The sequence below is a fragment of the Perca flavescens genome, chromosome 21 (genome assembly GCF_004354835.1).
Source record: "Perca flavescens isolate YP-PL-M2 chromosome 21, PFLA_1.0, whole genome shotgun sequence".
NCBI classification, from domain to species: Eukaryota; Metazoa; Chordata; class Actinopteri; order Perciformes; family Percidae; genus Perca; species Perca flavescens.
Genome location: NC_041351.1, coordinates 10,147,524 through 10,165,877, shown reverse-complemented (window position 1 = coordinate 10,165,877; position 18,354 = coordinate 10,147,524). Strand labels below are relative to the sequence as shown.

General features: G+C 42.3%; 2 protein-coding genes across 2 annotated transcripts; one reads left to right on the top strand and one right to left on the bottom strand.

The window, feature by feature from the left end:
- Positions 1 to 123: 123 nt before the first annotated feature.
- Positions 124 to 12,897, bottom strand: msh2 (mutS homolog 2 (E. coli)). The gene is made up of 16 exons (XM_028567004.1): positions 12,614 to 12,897; positions 12,225 to 12,373; positions 11,438 to 11,722; positions 10,537 to 10,683; positions 10,266 to 10,415; positions 9,643 to 9,776; positions 8,354 to 8,553; positions 7,866 to 7,975; positions 7,632 to 7,755; positions 3,428 to 3,578; positions 3,225 to 3,322; positions 2,484 to 2,729; positions 1,400 to 1,604; positions 900 to 1,147; positions 577 to 749; positions 124 to 428 (listed from the first exon to the last, which is right to left on the bottom strand). The coding sequence occupies exons 1-16, from the start codon at positions 12,891 to 12,893 to the stop codon at positions 252 to 254; spliced, it is 2,877 nt and encodes a 958-aa protein (XP_028422805.1). The 5' UTR covers positions 12,894 to 12,897; the 3' UTR covers positions 124 to 251.
- A 1,485-nt stretch (positions 12,898 to 14,382) lies between these two features.
- Positions 14,383 to 17,430, top strand: gch2 (GTP cyclohydrolase 2). Its single transcript, XM_028568134.1, has 6 exons — positions 14,383 to 15,008; positions 15,511 to 15,620; positions 15,697 to 15,752; positions 16,315 to 16,346; positions 16,484 to 16,568; positions 16,831 to 17,430. Exons 1-6 carry the CDS (start codon positions 14,723 to 14,725, stop codon positions 16,958 to 16,960), a joined length of 699 nt encoding a protein of 232 aa, XP_028423935.1. The 5' UTR covers positions 14,383 to 14,722; the 3' UTR covers positions 16,961 to 17,430.
- The last annotated feature ends 924 nt before the right edge of the window (positions 17,431 to 18,354 follow it).

Genomic DNA, 18,354 nt, shown 5'->3' with positions numbered 1-18,354 from the left:
TGGGCTAAGTAAATGGTTAGACATGCACCATCGTATTTAAGTGAAATCTGATCTTAAAATTACAAAGCTCATGGTGCACCACACAAGTTGTGTATGCAACGTCAGTAATTGACTCAAAACAAATAAGCATATCTAGGAATAATCCTTTATTGAAGAAAAAAAAAACATACAATTTAAGCGCTCTAGTGTGGTTACCTACAGTACATGAACTTGGACCTTCAATGGTCATGAGCACAAAATGTGAGTAAATATCAAGCTGTTTTTGCAGGAACGCAGCGTGAAAGGAGCTCTTTGATGTAAGTGTTGTTTTTAGCAACAAGCTCCTGCTTCATTCTCCGGAGTGCTGCTTTCACCTCTTCGTCACTCATAGTGGCAGCAGGGAGTGACTTTGCCTTCTCCAGGAAGTCCTGGATTAGGTTTTCCCCCACCTGAAGGAGAGGGAGCACATCAGTTATACAATGACCTCAAACTATTGCAGTTGGGTAAAAATTAATGTAATCCTTCAACTAAAGCGGGGGTCAGTCCTAGTTGGTTATGTTTGTGATGAGAGCAGGATATTGTAAAACTGAGCCATACTAGTTTGTCTGTCCGTCGTCTCTTGGACTCTGGCTCTTCCTCCTGCTCCGACTCCCCCGCAGGTTCCTGGAACTCCTCCAGCTCCTCCGCCTTCTCCTTGGCCATGGCAACCACCGATGGCGGGAAGCACGCCAACTCGGCAACGTGGATTCCGAAACTCTGGTCACACACACCTGAACACACGGGGCTGGTTGAGTTTACATGCCTCTCCTCCATACTTTACACTTGCTGTCTAACAAAATGGATCAGGTTACATTCATATTAGGGCTAGTAAAAAAAAAAAAAAAAAATAAAATAAACTGCATGTATAAAACTGTGCTGACCTGATTTGACCCTGTACAGCATGGTGAGTGTGTTGTGTGAGGTGAGGGCTGTGACGTGCAGGTTGTGGACGGTGGGCTGCTGCGCTGCTAATGCCGTCAGCTCATGGAAGTGCGTGGCAAACAGACAGAAGCAACTGATTTTGGAGGCGATGTGTTCGCTGATGCCCCAGGCCAGACCGAAGCCATCGTATGTGGAGGTGCCTCTGCCGAGCTCGTCGATTATGATGAGCGAGTTCTCCGTGGCCGAGCTGGAGGGACAGCACGGACGATGAGACAAGGCTCGTGTATCACCTTTGAAGCTGTTAAAGCAACACTAGAGTTTATCCCGCTTCAGTACCCCTACAGGTTGGAAGCAGAATTGTCCATTGCAAGTTTGCCAGATCAGGTAGTGCATCTGTAGTTCGAATGATCTGGACAATTCTGCTTCCAACCTGTAGGGGGACCGAAGCGGGAAATGTTCTCTAGGGTTGCTTTAAAAGAGCTTGTGCATCTGTTCTTACCGCAGAATGGCAGCCGTCTCCAGCATCTCGGACATAAAGGTGGACACTCCTTTGACCTGACTGTCTCCCGCTCCCACCCTGGCCAGGACGCTGTCAATCACGCTAAGCTCCGCCTTCTCACATGGCACAAAGCAGCCGATCTGAGCCATCAGAGCGATCACACCCACCTGACGGATAAACGTTGATTTGCCGCCCATATTTGGTCCTGCGGGCAAGAAGAGAGAGAAGTATAAGTGAGTTTTGTCGTGTCCACATTCACAAATATCAGAAATGACCTTGTTTAGTTCCAGAAAAGGAACTAAACAATGTTTGAGTATTCCTGTTTGAGTTTCCACCGAAACCGAATCACACACGAGAAAATAACTTTCATTCTTCTGATCTCTGAATCAATAGAAGGGGTGAAAAGGAGACTGAAAACTGGGGGTGAGGGTGTGAGGGACTGGTCTTGTTACTCTTACATCTCAGATTCTCTAATTCTGTGATGGAGAAAGATGAATTAATTTAACAAAAAATTGTGATAAACCTCCAAGAGTAATCAGCAACATTTGGAGCTTTCTAGCAAATTTCAACTAGTTTGGCCCACAACTTTACGGTTGTGGTTCACTCTCGCAGCATTGTTTTCAGCCACAGGGAAAAAAGCTCTAAAAACCCACTGTACACTGCCTGCTAAGCACCAGACAGACAGTTAAATGGTGAACATAGTGGAGCATTTAGCAGCTAGAGAGACAGACATTTCCCTCAAGAGTTTGAAAGACCACAAACAGCTAAAATAGAGTAAATATTGGGCTTACATTCACCAGGTGGAACCAACACGACTCCAAATGAATTGTTTTTCTCTGTACCTTCTGAATGAGTTAATAAGCAACCGTTTTCTAACAAGATGGCCATATTTACTTAAAAAAAAAAATAAACGCTCCAACGTGTCCCAACTGTTGCTGAATTAACACTTCAACAGACACAGTGAGTTTCTGAACAAGTCCCATATTCACTATCCTTTCAGCTTTGATATTTGTCTCATAATTGCTATGGAAGTGTTTTAAAACCTTTTGATATTTCACTTTGGAAGTGTGCCATCTCTTTACACCTGTTATAATATAGAAGTTCTTCTCTCCCTGGACGAAAGACACGTCGTTGGGTATGAAGGCGGTGTCCGCGTCCGTCTCCATGCAGGGATGTCTGGCCTGCTGCAGCTCCATGCGCCTGCGTCCGTCCGCCAACAGCCGGGGCCTGACATACGGCACAGGAGCAGAGACGGACGCCACAGCGAAACTCGCCACCGCGTCCAGCTGCGCTATCACGTCGCTCAGCGCCTGGAGGGGATCCACGTAACCTGGTGGTTTTAAAACGTTCGGCCTTTCAAACAAATTATCACGGAGACAGGAGAATACAGCATGTGCAGACTTAAGAATGCCATCTGACCACAATCTCACAGATTCTTCAACTGCCAATTTAAAAGTACTGTGGTGGTGGTGCAGTGGATATGACACGTGCCTTTGGTGCGGTAGATCCGGGTTCGATTCCCACTGCGATACATCAACCAATGTGTCCCTGAGCAAGACACTTAACCCCTAGTTGCTCCAGAGGTGTGTGACCTCTGATATGTAAGAATTGTAAGTCGCTTTGAATAAAAGCGTCTGCTAAATGACATGTAATAATAATACTGAGCAGTTTACTGGCCTTTGTAGTTCATGTAAAATACATCAATTACTTAAGGGAACCTACTGATCATTTCCATGTAAACCAGACTTTTCACATTTAATTTCTTCTGTCTATCAAATCAATGCTATGCTGATGACAGTGAGCAGCATGTGATGACATTCCTCACCTGAGGCAATGTTGATGATTTCTTTGACAATGGCATTCTGGGCCTCCTCGTACTCCTCTTTGTTCTTGGTGTACTCCTCGTTTAGAGAGCTCAGCTTACTGTAGACACGTAAAAGAGCACGTGCAACACAGCAGGCAATCAGCTGACAAGAAGAGCACAGTTATCCAAAGCGAACATCAAGTGTGTGACACAGTGAGACTGACCCGTTTGTGAAGCGCACTCCATTCTTCTGAACATCCAGCGTGGTGAATTTCTTGTTGTTCCTCAGACTCTTCTCCTCTTTGCATGTGACTCTCAGGTAAAAACCCAGCATGGCATTGGACTCCAGCTTCACCGTCTTTCCAGCGTCCAGACCTGAAACGCATAGTAGCTGAAACTCCAACAACTCCCAAATATAATATTATACATACAGTGAGGAAAATAAGTATTTGAACACCCTGCTATTTTGCAAGTTCTCCCACTTAGAAATCATGGAGGGGTATGAAATTGTCATCGTAGGTGCATGTCCACTGTGAAAGACAGAATCTAAAAAAAAAAAAAAATCCAAAAATCACAATGTATGATTTTTTAACTATTTGTATGATACAGCTGCAAATAAGTATTTGAACGCCTGAGAAAATCAATGTTAATATTTGGTACAGTAGCCTTTGTTTGGAAGTACAGAGGTCAAACGTTTCCTGTAGTTTTTCACCAGGTTTGCACACACTGCAGGAGGGATTTTGGCCCACTCCTCCACACAGATCTTCTCTAGATCAGTCAGGTTTCTGGGCTGTCGCTGAGAAACACTGAGTTTGAGCTCCCTCCAAAGATTCTCTATTGGGTTTAGGTCTGGAGACTGGCTAGGCCACGCCAGAACCTTGATATGCTTCTTACAGAGCCACTCCTTGGTTATCCTGGCTGTGTGCTTCGGGTCATTGTCATGTTGGAAGACCCAGCCTCGGTCCATCTTCAATGCTCTAACTGAGGTAAGGAGGTTGCTCCCCAAAATCTCGCAATACATGGCCCCGGTCATCCTCTCCTTAATACAGTGCAGTCGCCCCAAAGCATGATGCTACCACCCCCATGCTTCACAGTAGGGATGGTGTTCTTGGGATGGTACTCATTCTTCTTCCTCCAAACACGGTTAGTGGAATTATGACCAAAAAGTTCTATTTTGGTCTCATCTGACCACATGACTTTCTCCCATGACTCCTCTGGATCATCCAAATGGTCATTGGCAAACTTAAGACGGGCCTTGACATGTGCTGGTTTAAGCAGGGGAACTTTCCGTGCCATGCATGATTTCAAACCATGACGTCTTAGTGTATTACCAACAGTAACCTTGGAAACGGTGGTCCCAGCTCTTTTCAGGTCATTGACCAGCTCCTCCCGTGTAGTTCTGGGCTGATTTCTCACCTTTCTCAGGATCATTGAGACCCCGAGAGGTGAGATCTTGCATGGAGCCCCAGTCCGAGGGAGATTGACAGTCATGTTTAGCTTCTTCCATTTTCTAATGATTGCTCCAACAGTGGACCTTTTTTCACCAAGCTGCTTGGCAATTTCCCCGTAGCCCTTTCCAGCATTGTGGAGGTGTACAATTTTGTCTCTAGAATCTTTGGACAGCTCTTTGGTCTTGGCCATGTTAGTAGTTAGATTCTTACTGATTGTATGGGGTGGACAGGGGTCTTTATGTAGCTAACGTCCTCAAAAAGGTGCATTTAATTTAGGATAATCAATCTATCTATCTATCTATCTATCTATCTATCTATCTATCTAAACTGCCATTTTCTGCTGTTTATCCTGGCCCAGGTTGCTGTAACAACGTAGCTATGGCTGAACATTGGCCTACTTTAGCATATAAACATTAGCTCACTAAGAACCTGTGAACCACAATCCCAGTTTGATTTTCTGTGTACTGAATGGTTTACCTAAAGTAAACTTCTTTGTCTTTTAGGAACATCGTGTCTTTTTTTTTTAGGGCCCGAGCGCTGACAGCGGCAAAGACCCTATTGAAACTGAAGGAATTATTATTACCTTTTCCCGGCAAATTAATTGGCTTTTTGAGGGACTTAACATATGCAAAAACTCACCAAATTTGACGGTCGCATTAAATCTGGTTAAAATGTACGTATTTTAAGGGTTTCGGAAATAGCCGCACAAAAATGGCTCGCTAGCGCCCCCTAGAAAGTTAAAAACATTGAACCCCTGCAGTGCGTTTAACGTAGATTCACGAAACTTGGTACACATATGTAACACGTCATGATGTACAAAAAACTTCATTAGAGCCATACCCTAAACCCAACAGGAAGTCCGCCATTTTGATTTCAAAGTTCGAAATTAGTGCGATTTTGGACATTTCCACATGTCGTACTTTAACAAACTCCTCCTAGAGATTTCATTCGATCAACTTCAAACTCGGTCTGTGCCATCTTAAGATGTTAAAGATGAAAAGTTGTTAAAAGAAAAACTTTTCGTCATAGGGCGTGGCGGCCATTTTGTGCGTTTTGCCAACGAAACACGAAGTGGGTGTAACCCGAGTGTACATTGTCCAACTGGCTCGAAACTTTTCAGGATTCATAAGAGTCCAAGTTGGTCTTCTTGAGTAACTTGAGTGTTCGTTGTCGTATCTGCCCCAAAATGTCTCACAAGTGACAAGTGTCCAGGCCTGAGGACACCTACAGGCCAAAATTGACTTGATTGGTGGTTCACAGGCCCCCCCGCTGGGAACAGGAAATGCTCCTTATATGACAAAACCGATTTACATGAAACTGAAAATGAGTGGTCTACATGCGATACTGAGCCGCCCCCTGTAATTTAACCACGCCCACTTACGCAGGCCACGCCCCCTTTCATAACATTTGAACCGTTTAAGGTAGTCTTGTGTGAGGTATCATTGAACTCAGCAGAGACTTCCTTCTTCATTGGTGATGGTTTGGCCCACACCCTATGTTTAAGCCATGCCCCCTTTCATAAATGCTGACCCATCTAAGGTAAAGTCTTGTGTGAGGTATCATTGAACTCGGCAGAGACTTCCTTCTTCATTGGTGATTGTTTGGCCCGCCCCTCTGTGCTTAGCCACGCCCCTTTAATAAATGGTGACCCATTTAAGGTAGAGTCTTATGTGAGGTATCAATGAACTCAGCAGAGACATCCATTTTTATTGGTAAAGGTTTGGCCCTACACTTTGGCCACGCCCCCTTTCACAGCTAATGAACCGTATGAGTCTTGTGTGAGGTATCATTGAACTCAGCGGGGAGTTCCCTTTTCATTGGTGTCTGAGTGCCTCGCAAATGCACGGTCACAGGGAGCGGCCTCCACCGGTAACCCCGACGCGCACAGAGGCGCGAGGGCCCGTCCATCGCTGCTCGCAGCTTTAATTAAATATTAGTTTTTCTAAAATTATACTTTAAAAAAAAAAGAAAAATCCCAATGGGGTGTGGGCGATTGTTCAAGTGTGTATGTCCGTTCTGAATGTTGAAAAAAAAAAATAAAGAAATCCCAATATAATCGCCTTACGCACAGTATCAAAATATATTGCAATATATTGAATCGTGACCCATGTATCGTATCGCCAGATTCTTGCCAATACACAGCCCTACAAACCACGACCTCCAGCTCTTTCTGGGGGATCCAGAGGCAATCCCAGGCCAGATGTTCCAGCGTGTTCGGAGTTGCATGGAAAACTTCCACAGGAAAGCATCGATCAGGCATCTAACCAGACTAAATCAAATAACAGTGAAGTGATATTGTCACCTGGCTCTAAAACTAACCACCTTTGTTTTCATTTGGATCAAATATTAGTATGGAAAGAAATTATTTCTGGTATGATGGCAATTAATACTTGACATTTAGTCCGTTAAGGTGCATCAATGAAGCCTACACAAGTAGGCGCCATACAGTAGCTTACACACTCCTTCACATCACAGCTTAGAGACCACAATGTATGATTGGTCTGCTATAACGACTTGTGTTTTTCCCCAAAAGTAATGTTTTCTTCCTTTTAATAAACTATTAACAGTACATTAAAACAAAATGATTATTTTTTACTACAAAAAGTGATACTTAATGCAATTTTAGTAGGACTTTAATTCCATCATTTCCAAATATGGCTGGGGAATCAGCAAAAAAGAATCTGGAGGAAAGGTTTTATTTTGACATTCAGTCAGTTTTTTTTAATCTTAGTCTTTCAGTTGGAGGGATCTGAAGAATTTACTTAAACTCAAAACGGTTTTTGAAGCACATTATGACCGCATGGTGCAATTGACTTGCGTGGGCGTTATTGTCACACTAAATCTTAATAACATATTACCAGATGCATGCGTGCATTCATTCCCTTAAAATACAGCATCAAACTTATTTGCACAGATATCTGCAACACCAATAAATAACCTTGGTGCCCAACTGTTGTGTATGTGTTTGTGTAATCACCCAGTTCTCTGGCTGCACTGTTCAGCACCCCCTGCATGCTCTTTTCCAGCGCATCCATCTTTTCTCTCAGCTCACTCAACACTGGATCAAACGACGCCTTCACCAAGAACTCGTGGTGGTCAATCTACACGTAACATGCAACAACAAATAAGGTACATGGAAACACTGTGTATAAATGATCATATGCAAACATAATGAAGAGACATTGTACAAAAAAAATACTAAAGCAAACACCTGGTTCATGTCCAGTGTGGTTTCAATCATCTCCTGGTACTTAACAAAGTCAGTCTGCAGTTCTCTGAGAGGAGAGAGGAATACCGCCTCCAACAGAACCTGGTAGCTACCTACAAAACACACATCAGAAATCAAAATAGGTAGTATGCATGGATTATGAACAAATTTACTGTACTGTGTGGATGCAAGCTACTAATTGCCAGTTTATCAAGTCCACCCTCACCCTTCACTCAAATTCAAGCTCCATAATTAGCATGCGGATGTGCGATTGTATGAGTCTTCCCTCATCAAACGCTCGGCAGTAAAGCAAATAAGTGTTTTTCCCAAAATATCGAACCGTTCCTTTAACGGTCATCTGGTGACAATGTTTTTAGTGAACAACAAGAAAGTGTGTCTCCAGTGGACTCAGGAACATCAAACTTGTACTATTCCACAACAGATCCAGGATTCTTTTGCATAATGTTGACCGAAGGATATCGTCTGTGTACCTGAGTATCTCTCCAGGGCCATGACGAGGGCCGGGACGTGACTCACAGCCTGGTAGACGCGGTAGCAGTCCTGCAGCGTTGCAGAGTGACGGTGGAACTTCTTGGCCAGACGGTGAAGATCAGGAAACCGCCGCAGTAAGTCCTCCTGACAGCTCTGCCTGAGCTCGGAGTCGCACACGAAGCTCTCCACCAGGTCCAGCCTACACACACGCAAGTTAAGTTTATTTATATAGCAATTTTAACAGATAAAAATGATAAAGTGAAATACAATAAATAAAAGACATAAGAATAGACAAAGGAAAACATAGGTACATAAAATCAGACCATAAAAATCCTTGTCTAACTAAAAGCCTGTTTGAATAGCAGTCTTCAACTGCTTTTTTTTTTTTTTTTTTTTTTTTAAATCAACAGAATTTGAACAACATAAAGAGAGGGGCAGTGCATTCCACAGCCTGGGTGCCACTGCCTGAAACGATCAATCCCCCCCCTGGTTTTAAAATGAGTGCGGGGGACCACTAACAACATCTGACCTGATGAAGAAGTGGGATGCTGCTTCAGGTCAGATATATAAGAAGGAGCTTGTCTGTGCAAGGCTCTAAAAGTAAGGATCAGAATTTTAAAATAAACTGGTAACCAGTGAAGTGATGCTAAAACAGCTGTGATGTGCGCTCTTTTGCTTGTGTGAGTTAAAAGCCTCGCAGCAGAGTTCTGAACAGCCTAGAGACAGTAAAGCTATTTCTTGTTCAAACGAGACGAGACAAAAGCATGAATGATCATTTTCAATTCAACCTTTGACATCTAAATTTGTATATACTATTCCTCAGTAGGAAGAAGCAGTTTCTAATTAACTTAGCTAACCCTTAATTCCTTAGGCTTGGCTGGACAGACAAGGGGCAATAATTAGTGTTTCCGTCTTATTGGAGTTCAGCAGCAAATAATTGTCCCTTAACCACTATTTGATGCTGGTCAACCAGTTAATCAAGGAAGACGGTGTACATAACTCCGTAGCCTTAAAGGAGCAGTACAGCTTGATATCATCAGCATAACGTAAAAGTATCCTCAAAATTTGTCTCATGAAGTGTAATGAATTTCCATAGCAGATTTAATGGCAATGTATGCAATAGTTGTCATGGTATTTCACTCTGGGCTGCTTCTACTATGACTTAAAGAAAACAACAAAAATATGACTAAGGACATCTCTAGTACAAATATTTACGCTATAGAGAAGACAGAATTGTATGGGCCTTACTTCACTGACACCAATACAAATATTTGATATTTGGGTTTACCTTTCCTCTATTTTGGCTATATCTATAAGAGGTTGTTTGATCCACTGGTTGACAAGCCGCTGGCCCTGCGGTGTACGGCACTTGTTCAACAGACCGGCCAATGAATGAGCTCCACTGGTGTCATCAGGAGATCCCTGGAGGATACAAGCCAAATAGATTATTTCAAAGCCATTAACATTTAGTGATAGATCTATTTTCCCAAAGCTTCTGTAACACATACCACTAAGTACAAAAGAGATCCCATGACACCAACACCCATATAAAATGTGCCAGCAGCTACAAAACAAGAGGCTCTGTAAACACTGTCCCGCATAGTGTTTATATCCTGACCACCAGTTTTAATTATTTCGGAGAAATCATGTTCATTTTGGCATGGGGGGGTGGATGGCTTGAATTACAACAATACCCATGAGCCTTGGTCTGTTCCTATGGAAAAAGTACTATCGCCTGCATTTTATTGGCAGAAATGTCCGGTAGGTAGACATCTAAAAAACCTGGACAAACCAAACTACATGCATGACTGGTAAGAAAGAAACTGTTTCTTTTGTGATATAGGTGAAACTACTATGGTTAATTGGGGGGGGGGGAACGGGTACTCCTCTGACCTGGTCCCTGTCACTGACCTGGAAGAGGTTAAGAGCCCTCACGGCAGCGTTGTCCAGCCTCATGTACTGACCCAGGTCCAGTGTAGTCAGGCTGAAGGAGTTGAAGTTGGACTCGTCAGAGAGCAGTTCAAGGAAACGCACCACTGCAGCCAAGCACGACATAGCCACCTGTGAAAGAAACCACACAGACTACCACTTAAACATCATTCTGATGGTGTATGTGCAGACAGCAGGAGGGCATAATAAAGCTAGCTTCCAATCAGGGCTACGCATCTTTCTTTTTGTTCACCTGTTTGTCCAGCTCAGGCAGCGCGTTGCTTGCCACAGTCTCTCCTCTCTTGGCCCTCAGCAGCCGGTTGAGATCCTGGACCATGTCCTTGCTATTAAACTCTGATCTCTTCTTGTCAGAGACCAGCATGCCGCCACGCTGTACCACCTACACAAAACACAGTCTTTACAACAAAATCGCAACATGTATTCACACCATACATCTGCCTATACTTAGCGTTAAAAAAAAAAATGCATATATTTTGGGGGGCATGTTGTTTCAGTTTGCAGTGAGACATAAAATACAATCCATAAAGCTGCGTTTGACGGACAGATCCATGAGACTGAAGGCTTCTCAGATGCCAAAAACTCTTCTTCTCAGTTTATAACTTTGCAGAACAGGATTTTACAAGTCTTATCTTTCTTCACAGTGATTGGCAGGTAAGCCCTGCCCCTTTTTCACACATCTGTAAATGCAGCCCTAAACCCCAGATCCTTGGAAGTTTCATGAAATTATGTACATCATTTTAAAGTAAGGTTGTTGACATACTGTACTAGGCAACTATCGGCATGAATGATTTGCCTATGTGATATAAAACTAAATACCTTTGGGTTTTGAACTTTTTGTCGACAAAACAAGACATACATTTATTTTTTTTTTATACACCAAAGAGTCACTTAATCAAAAAAATTAAACCATAATGAAAATATTTTTGATATATAAATATCATTAGTTGTAGCCCTGCTAAACTGTATTTAAGACCATATAATATATCTTTCATATAAACACAGTTTCAGGATTTTCCAAGAAGACACAGAGTGATTTAGGGTTTGCTTGTTTGTGATGTTTTGGTGATTTATTGAACATACAGTGCCAAATTTGTTTTAGATGTTTTGCTGTCGTAACCTCGACCACCACATACCTCCCGTAGTTTAATGGCGTCACTGTTGGATTCACCCTGGGCCAAGAGACATTCTTTGGGGCTGATTTGGACAAGAAGGGACTCCAGGTTGGAAAAGATCTCGTTATCTGGAAATTCACACACTCCCATCGTCCTCTGGGCTGCGTCCACATAGCCGACCCCCACCACACGCTGTCCATCAGCTCCTGTAGTAAACCGCACGGCTACAACTCCTGCACAACCCACTGCTCCGGTTCCACTACCAAACAGAATCTCCTCAAACTGAGTCAAGTTTCCTGGAGAGGCCTGAGAGCGGAGAAAAATGGGCGAGATGGATGACAGACAACAGAAACTCACTATGATGCTCTGTGAAGCCGAAAAGGGCGCTGCAGACTCAGGTGATAAATCTCTGTAGATTCATCACTGCAAGCGACCCCTTACACATTCCTAAACATCATCTGTGTTTTAAGGATGGCCTTTTTTTGAGGGAACTTAATTCAGTGCTTATAAGATTTTTTTTAAAGACCTGCAGATACCTAGATGATTTAGGTCTGTCATGATGGACTTTTAACATGCTATGCCCATTTTATTAATGTGTTTTTGTAGAACCATAAATCCATTCACAATCTGATGACTTTTGCATACATTTGACCATACTGTTATACTTCCAATCATATCACCTAGCCCTAGGTGATATGACCGTGTGGGAGGACGTATTCATAATGCAGTGCTGGCACAATGAAAGCAGGACAAAGACATAGTTTATTTACAATTAGAAAGGTATATGGGTCTTTAAACAAATAGTTACCTTGTACTCGATCTTCCAGTCGTGCTCCTTGCTGCTCTTGCTGTGGTTCTTGTACACTTCTACTCTGTACTGCTTCACCAGCAGCAAGTCTTTCACAAAGGCCTCAAAGTTCAGCTTGCTCAGGACCACACTCTCCAACTTGCGACTCCCTGTAGACCAACAAGTCCACATTAATATTAAAAACTACATGTTCGCATCGATTTCCTGCTAAGTTCCCTATGCAGCAACTTACAGTAACCAAGCAGGACTGCGGTTTTGATGGCTGCATTTGCAGCTAGCTTAGCTTGCAGGTACATGTAAGCCTATTGAGGCATCAGCAGCACGCAGCTGAATTGGCTTGCAGCCTACCACTAGTTTGCAACCTTCAGATACGTGGTTAGCTAACTTACCTGAGCCCAAATATTTGATGACCCCGTTCGTCTTAAACACCTCCTTCGCCGCAAATATGGCGTCTTTTCCGTGAACAGTGTAGTAATCGTTACGGTCGAATATTCTAAAAGTGGTGTCCGGTTTCTCCGGCATGGAGAAAATGAAGTTTAGAAAGCCATGCTCGCCAGCACTGTCCATAGACAGGTTTTGTTTCGGCTGCACCGCCATGCTGGAATCTCCCGCCTTTGCTGAAGCCAAACAGGAAACTACGTTCTTCTTCTTTGCGTTTGGTATACCCATACCGCCCACCACCGTTCTTTTAACACATACATGCCCACCCCCACTGTATCTTCTGCAATGTCCTTTACTCCATCACTTTCTGGAAAGATCTATCCCGATACATTACTGATAAACTTATCTCTGATTTTTCTTTGTTGTGGAAAGATGTAGGCTACTGTTTGATTTCCATGACAACAAAAGTAAAAAACAGAAAGAAATATAGCCTACCTAATTAACGTATTGATCATTTTAGGAAAATATCATATTCACAAAGCCAAATTTAGTAACTCTAAACATTTTTTTATTGCTTTTGGTAAGGAAACAGAACAGTACATCGAAACCATCTATGACTCAAAGAATAAGAAGCTGCTAAAAACATTCAGTTATGCTCTATTTTTTATGTATTTATTTGAAACTCCCCCTTGGCTCTGCTCTTCACTAATGTTTTTTCTGTATTGATGACTGATTGTTTGTTCATACTGTTTGTATCGTAAAGATTTAATAAAGATTTATTAAAAAGAGGTCTACTAAAAGTCCCGAAAAGTGTGTCTTTGTCAGCCTTTGCAATCCTGAGTTATGGGGGTGCAGTCCTTTTTTTGGCAAGGGTAGCCTATATGGGACCTGCCGAAATGTGACTGCCCCTAACTCAGGACAGCAACGTCTGACAATCACACAATTGGCTTCTGTATTTTTTTCAAACTTTTCAGGACTTTTAGTAGACTTCAGTCACATTTATTACATTTACATTATTAGGCCTACATTTTATATACAGAACACACACACAAAGCGACGCACGGGTCTGCTCCTCCTCTAACATTGGCATTTACCTTTTCCTAATAATTCCTGACATGATGCACTTCCTGCCATATTTCTATTACTGACATCTCAACACCTAGTTTCCAACAATATTTCCTGCAGCACTCTTTTTTGCAATCTTGATTATTCTTCTTGCCTTAGCCCTGGACCTTTTGTATTCTATTGCATTATTCACTGTTGGGCACCTTCTTAACTCTCTGTAAGCACATGTTCCACTCATCTATTGTTCCCTACCCATTTACACTATCAAGGCCACTATAACATTTGCTAGAGAATTTCCCCCAGTCTGCCTTGTTATAATTAAAATAGTCTGGTCTTGCTTGCTCTTCAGTTAGTTTTCCCAAACCTCAACAGTAATGTAAAGTGATCACTACCCATTGTGTACAGAATCCCATTATCCTACCCTTGCCAATTCACTGGGTGCTAGTGCTAAATCTATACAAAAAACTGCCCCTGTCTTAATTTCAAACCTAGTTGGTCTGCCATCATTCAAACAAACTAACCCATGCCTGTCCATAAAATCCTCCACTGTTCTCCCATTATTATCTTTCGTTCTGCTACTCCAAAGAGGATTATGTACATTAAAGTCACCTACCTATATAACCAGTGCCCAATGCTGATTAGCAAGCAAGGATTATAAAAGTTCACTATATTTACCCAGCTAATAGCCTAATTGATCTTACTGCACAGGAATCACGGGCTCCACGTGAAGTCATGAGCCTGTGAGAGACTTCTGTCTACTTTCTAGTAAAGAAGACATAACCAGAATGAAAGAACGGAGAGATGGATGTGCAACTGATTAACAAAACTCAGTTCATGATTGGCTTACTTGGGTTGGGAGGGGCTGCTCTGATGAAACAAAAAATGTTGGGCGACACCTTGACGAATGATGCGCACGCGGCACGAGGGGCTTTATAAACGCAGTGAGCGCCGGGGATTGGAGAAGCCTACGAGCCCTGCATTACATCTCAACTCCGGGACTCATCACTTCACTTCTCTTCTTCCAGAGGTAAAAAAAAAAAAAGCGCTCCAGCATGAACGGCCACTGCAACGTTAATGTAAACGACACCGTGGAGAAGTTCCAGTGCAACAACGGATTCAGCGACCTCAGCATAGACACCAAGAAGTCCGAGCGCGACACGTCCCGCAAAGAGGATGAGGACAAGTCATGTTTAGACCTACATGTGCTCGAGGCTGCCTACACCAGCATCCTCCGGGAGCTCGGCGAGGACACGGACCGACAGGGGCTGCTGCGCACGCCGCTGCGCGCAGCCAAGGCAATGCAGTTCCTCACCAAGGGCTACCACGAGACCATCAGCGGTGAGTCAACAGGTTCATCTCTTTTGGGCCCCCCTCGTGATCAATAAAGTGCGTCTTCTTCTTCTTATAATCGATTGAATTGAATGAATGAAAAGAAAATAATAAAGCCCTGCACATGCAATGCAGTTTTACCTATGTTGATGCAGCTTTAGCTGTAGTTGCATAGTTTGCATTGGATTGCATTAAACTGTGGAGTTTCTAGTATTTTTGCTCTTCCAGGTAATATATGAACACCTTTATATGATCTAGTGAGTTCCGAAAGTTTGCACAGAATTGCCAAATGAAGTATTTCCAGCTTCTCAAATGTGAAGATTTGATGTACCTTTAGTCTTCTACTGTATATTGAATATATTTTGACCATTGGTGGGACAAAACAAGACACTTGACGAAGTCTTCTTGTTGGACATGGTCACTTATTTCATTATTTAACATGTATCAAGTGAATTACATCATACTATGAGATGATATTTCTTTAAGTGTGCATACATGTTTGTGCTCCCAGACATCTTAAACGACGCAATATTTGATGAAGACCACAACGAGATGGTGATTGTGAAGAACATAGACATGTTTTCACTCTGTGAACATCACCTAGTGCCCTTTTTTGGCAAGGTAAGTCTCTGTGTGTGTGTGTGTGTGCGTGTGTGTGTGTGTTCTTATTATCTCACTGTCTGTCTTCTTTCTGCAGGTTCACATTGGGTATATTCCCAACAAAAACGTTGTGGGACTGAGCAAGCTGGCAAGGTAACACACTGACACTCACATCATACCCTCCTGCTGTCACTGCGGCTGCATGCTTCTGGTATAAGTGCCGGTAGGCTGCGTTCTTCTGTTATTTCAGCGCATTGACCTGGAGGATTAAGTCTAAGCCCAGTGGCCATCATCTAGTCCCTTCATCAAGCACACCCACAGACACAAGTCTGAACTCTATCCGCTTTCGAGCCATGAGAAAATCCCTTCGGACCTGTGGGAATCACCAGTTATTATCACAGCCTCACTGTCTGTCTCCTTCTTTCTCCCTTTCCTAAAATATCACACCATCTCTGAACATACAATGCCAAAATAACAGTAACAGAGTCACTGGGTTTTTTAGAAAAAGCCTGCTGCTGTTGAATCTTGCACGACAGATTGAGAGAGTTCGGTTAGGTGAATCATTCACAGATGAAGAGTCTGTACAGTTGGATGTCCAGAGTAGAGGCTGGGGGTCAGGGACTGATGCCGCTCTGTGTTTATCAAAAGATTAATCATTATTACGACTGATCTGTAATCAGTCCTCTTCGCTTTGCTTGTGCACTGGTTTCTTCAGGATTGTGGAGCTCTTCAGTCGGAGACTCCAAGGTAAGCAGCCAAAGAGATTATGCGATTTTAATAAGATTTGCATATAATCCCAGTCCTTTTCTTCTAGTTTACCCAATAACTTGAATGCAACCTGGTATCATCATGTTTACATGTGCCATTCTTTTGTTTTATTTCAGTTCAAGAGCGTCTGACCAAGCAGATCGCCATGGGAATATCAGAGGCTTTGCGGCCAAAAGGTGTAGCTGTGGTTATTGAAGCAACGTAAGCACACACACGCACACCACATTTACTATCATCATCTGTATGATTTAAAGCTGCCCTAATACCTCACGGGCAAAATGTAAAAAGATCATATTTCAGTGTAGTCTATGGGTACATGCCAATGACCCAGAAATCAGAAATGGCTGTGTGCTGTGTAAAATTGGTGAAATTCCCGTTTAAACATGTTCTTTAGGTCAAAGACTTTCCTCGAAACAGGTCCAATGCTGCAGCTGCCAATCTGATGTGCCATGTGTGTTTGCAGGCACATGTGTATGGTCATGCGCGGTGTCCAGAAGATAAACAGCCGCACTGTGACAAGCACCATGTTGGGTGTTTACCTGGAGGACCCCAAAACCAGGGAGGAGTTCCTGACTCTTTCACAGAACCCCTAACAAATGTCATTCACTCCAGGGCCTCTGCATACAGTAGTACACATAAAGCTTTAGAGTAACAGTAGATCCATATCTAACTTTTAGGAAATCATACAAACCAGAAAACACAAAGCTGCTTTGATGCAAGATCCAAGCCAAGCCTCGATACACTGACGCCTGACTGTGAACATAATAGGAAAAAGAAGACGTGCCTTTGTTAGATATTTTACATCTTAGGTCTCACATGGCAATATTGATGTTATAAAGTATGAAACCTGATTTTGTAACATGTTAACTTAAGATTATACTTTTTTTTTTTGAATGGGAATTTAATTGCCTTTCCTTGCTTTATCATCATAATAAGAATTTACTGATCTGAATAATTTAATGAACTATGTGTCATTCATAAATAAATTTATAAAGTCTTTGTAATATTTGACATTTCTAAGATACAAATTAAATATGTAGCCCAAAGAGTATAATAAATGATGTACTGAAAAGATTAGGTTTTATCAATGACCGCTGTAGCATGTATTTTAAAGATTCTTTGCCTAAACAAAACGATAGAAACATGAAAGTTGTCAATCTTACTTTGTCACTAAGAGCTCACAGCCGAGGCAATCTTTCAGTTTTACGTTTGTTTCATTAATGACATTATAAAAGACACTGACTGTGTCCCAGTTATATACTACAAACTAATTCTAATAGATTTTGAGTGTTGTTTATATAGTGTATTCACACTGGAAAAGAGAGAAAATGAGTATACCTAAATAATACTAGCAGAATTGTTAAACTGTACTGTACACAGCGGTGCTTTGAGCTATTTGCCAACGTCTGATATTTAAACTAAATTAATATTCAACAGGTAAAATGTTTACAATGTTCTCCATCTTAGTTTAGCGTTTTAGTATGTCGAAACGCTGTATAGTATATTGGCTGATTAGCACAAAACACACAGTACAGTTGAGGCGAATGGGAATGTATGTATACAAACTTCAGAAACACAATGTACTGTATATACAGTATAGTACATTATGTATACTATTAATATGTATGGACTTGGGACACGGCTATTGAGTTAATACGCAACATTAGCTTTGCTTTTAGCTTTTAGACCCCTAAAAGTGCTTTAGTTTAAAAGATACCCCTACTAGGTAGAACAAAGCATAACATTGTATTCATATTCTTGATTCAAAGTGACACACCATAAAAAAAGCAGACGAAGTCCAGGCCGTATGGGAGATGATACATGTGGACTAAAGGTCATTTCTTAACGCAAGCTCTGATTGATCCTAAATATGGTGCGACAGTGGGCCGGGGGTTTATCTACATGTGTGAAAAAAATGGAACGTGTTGTGCGCCTGGACGTGGAGGCTGCGGGTTCGACTCCAACCTGTGGCCCTTTGCTGCATGTC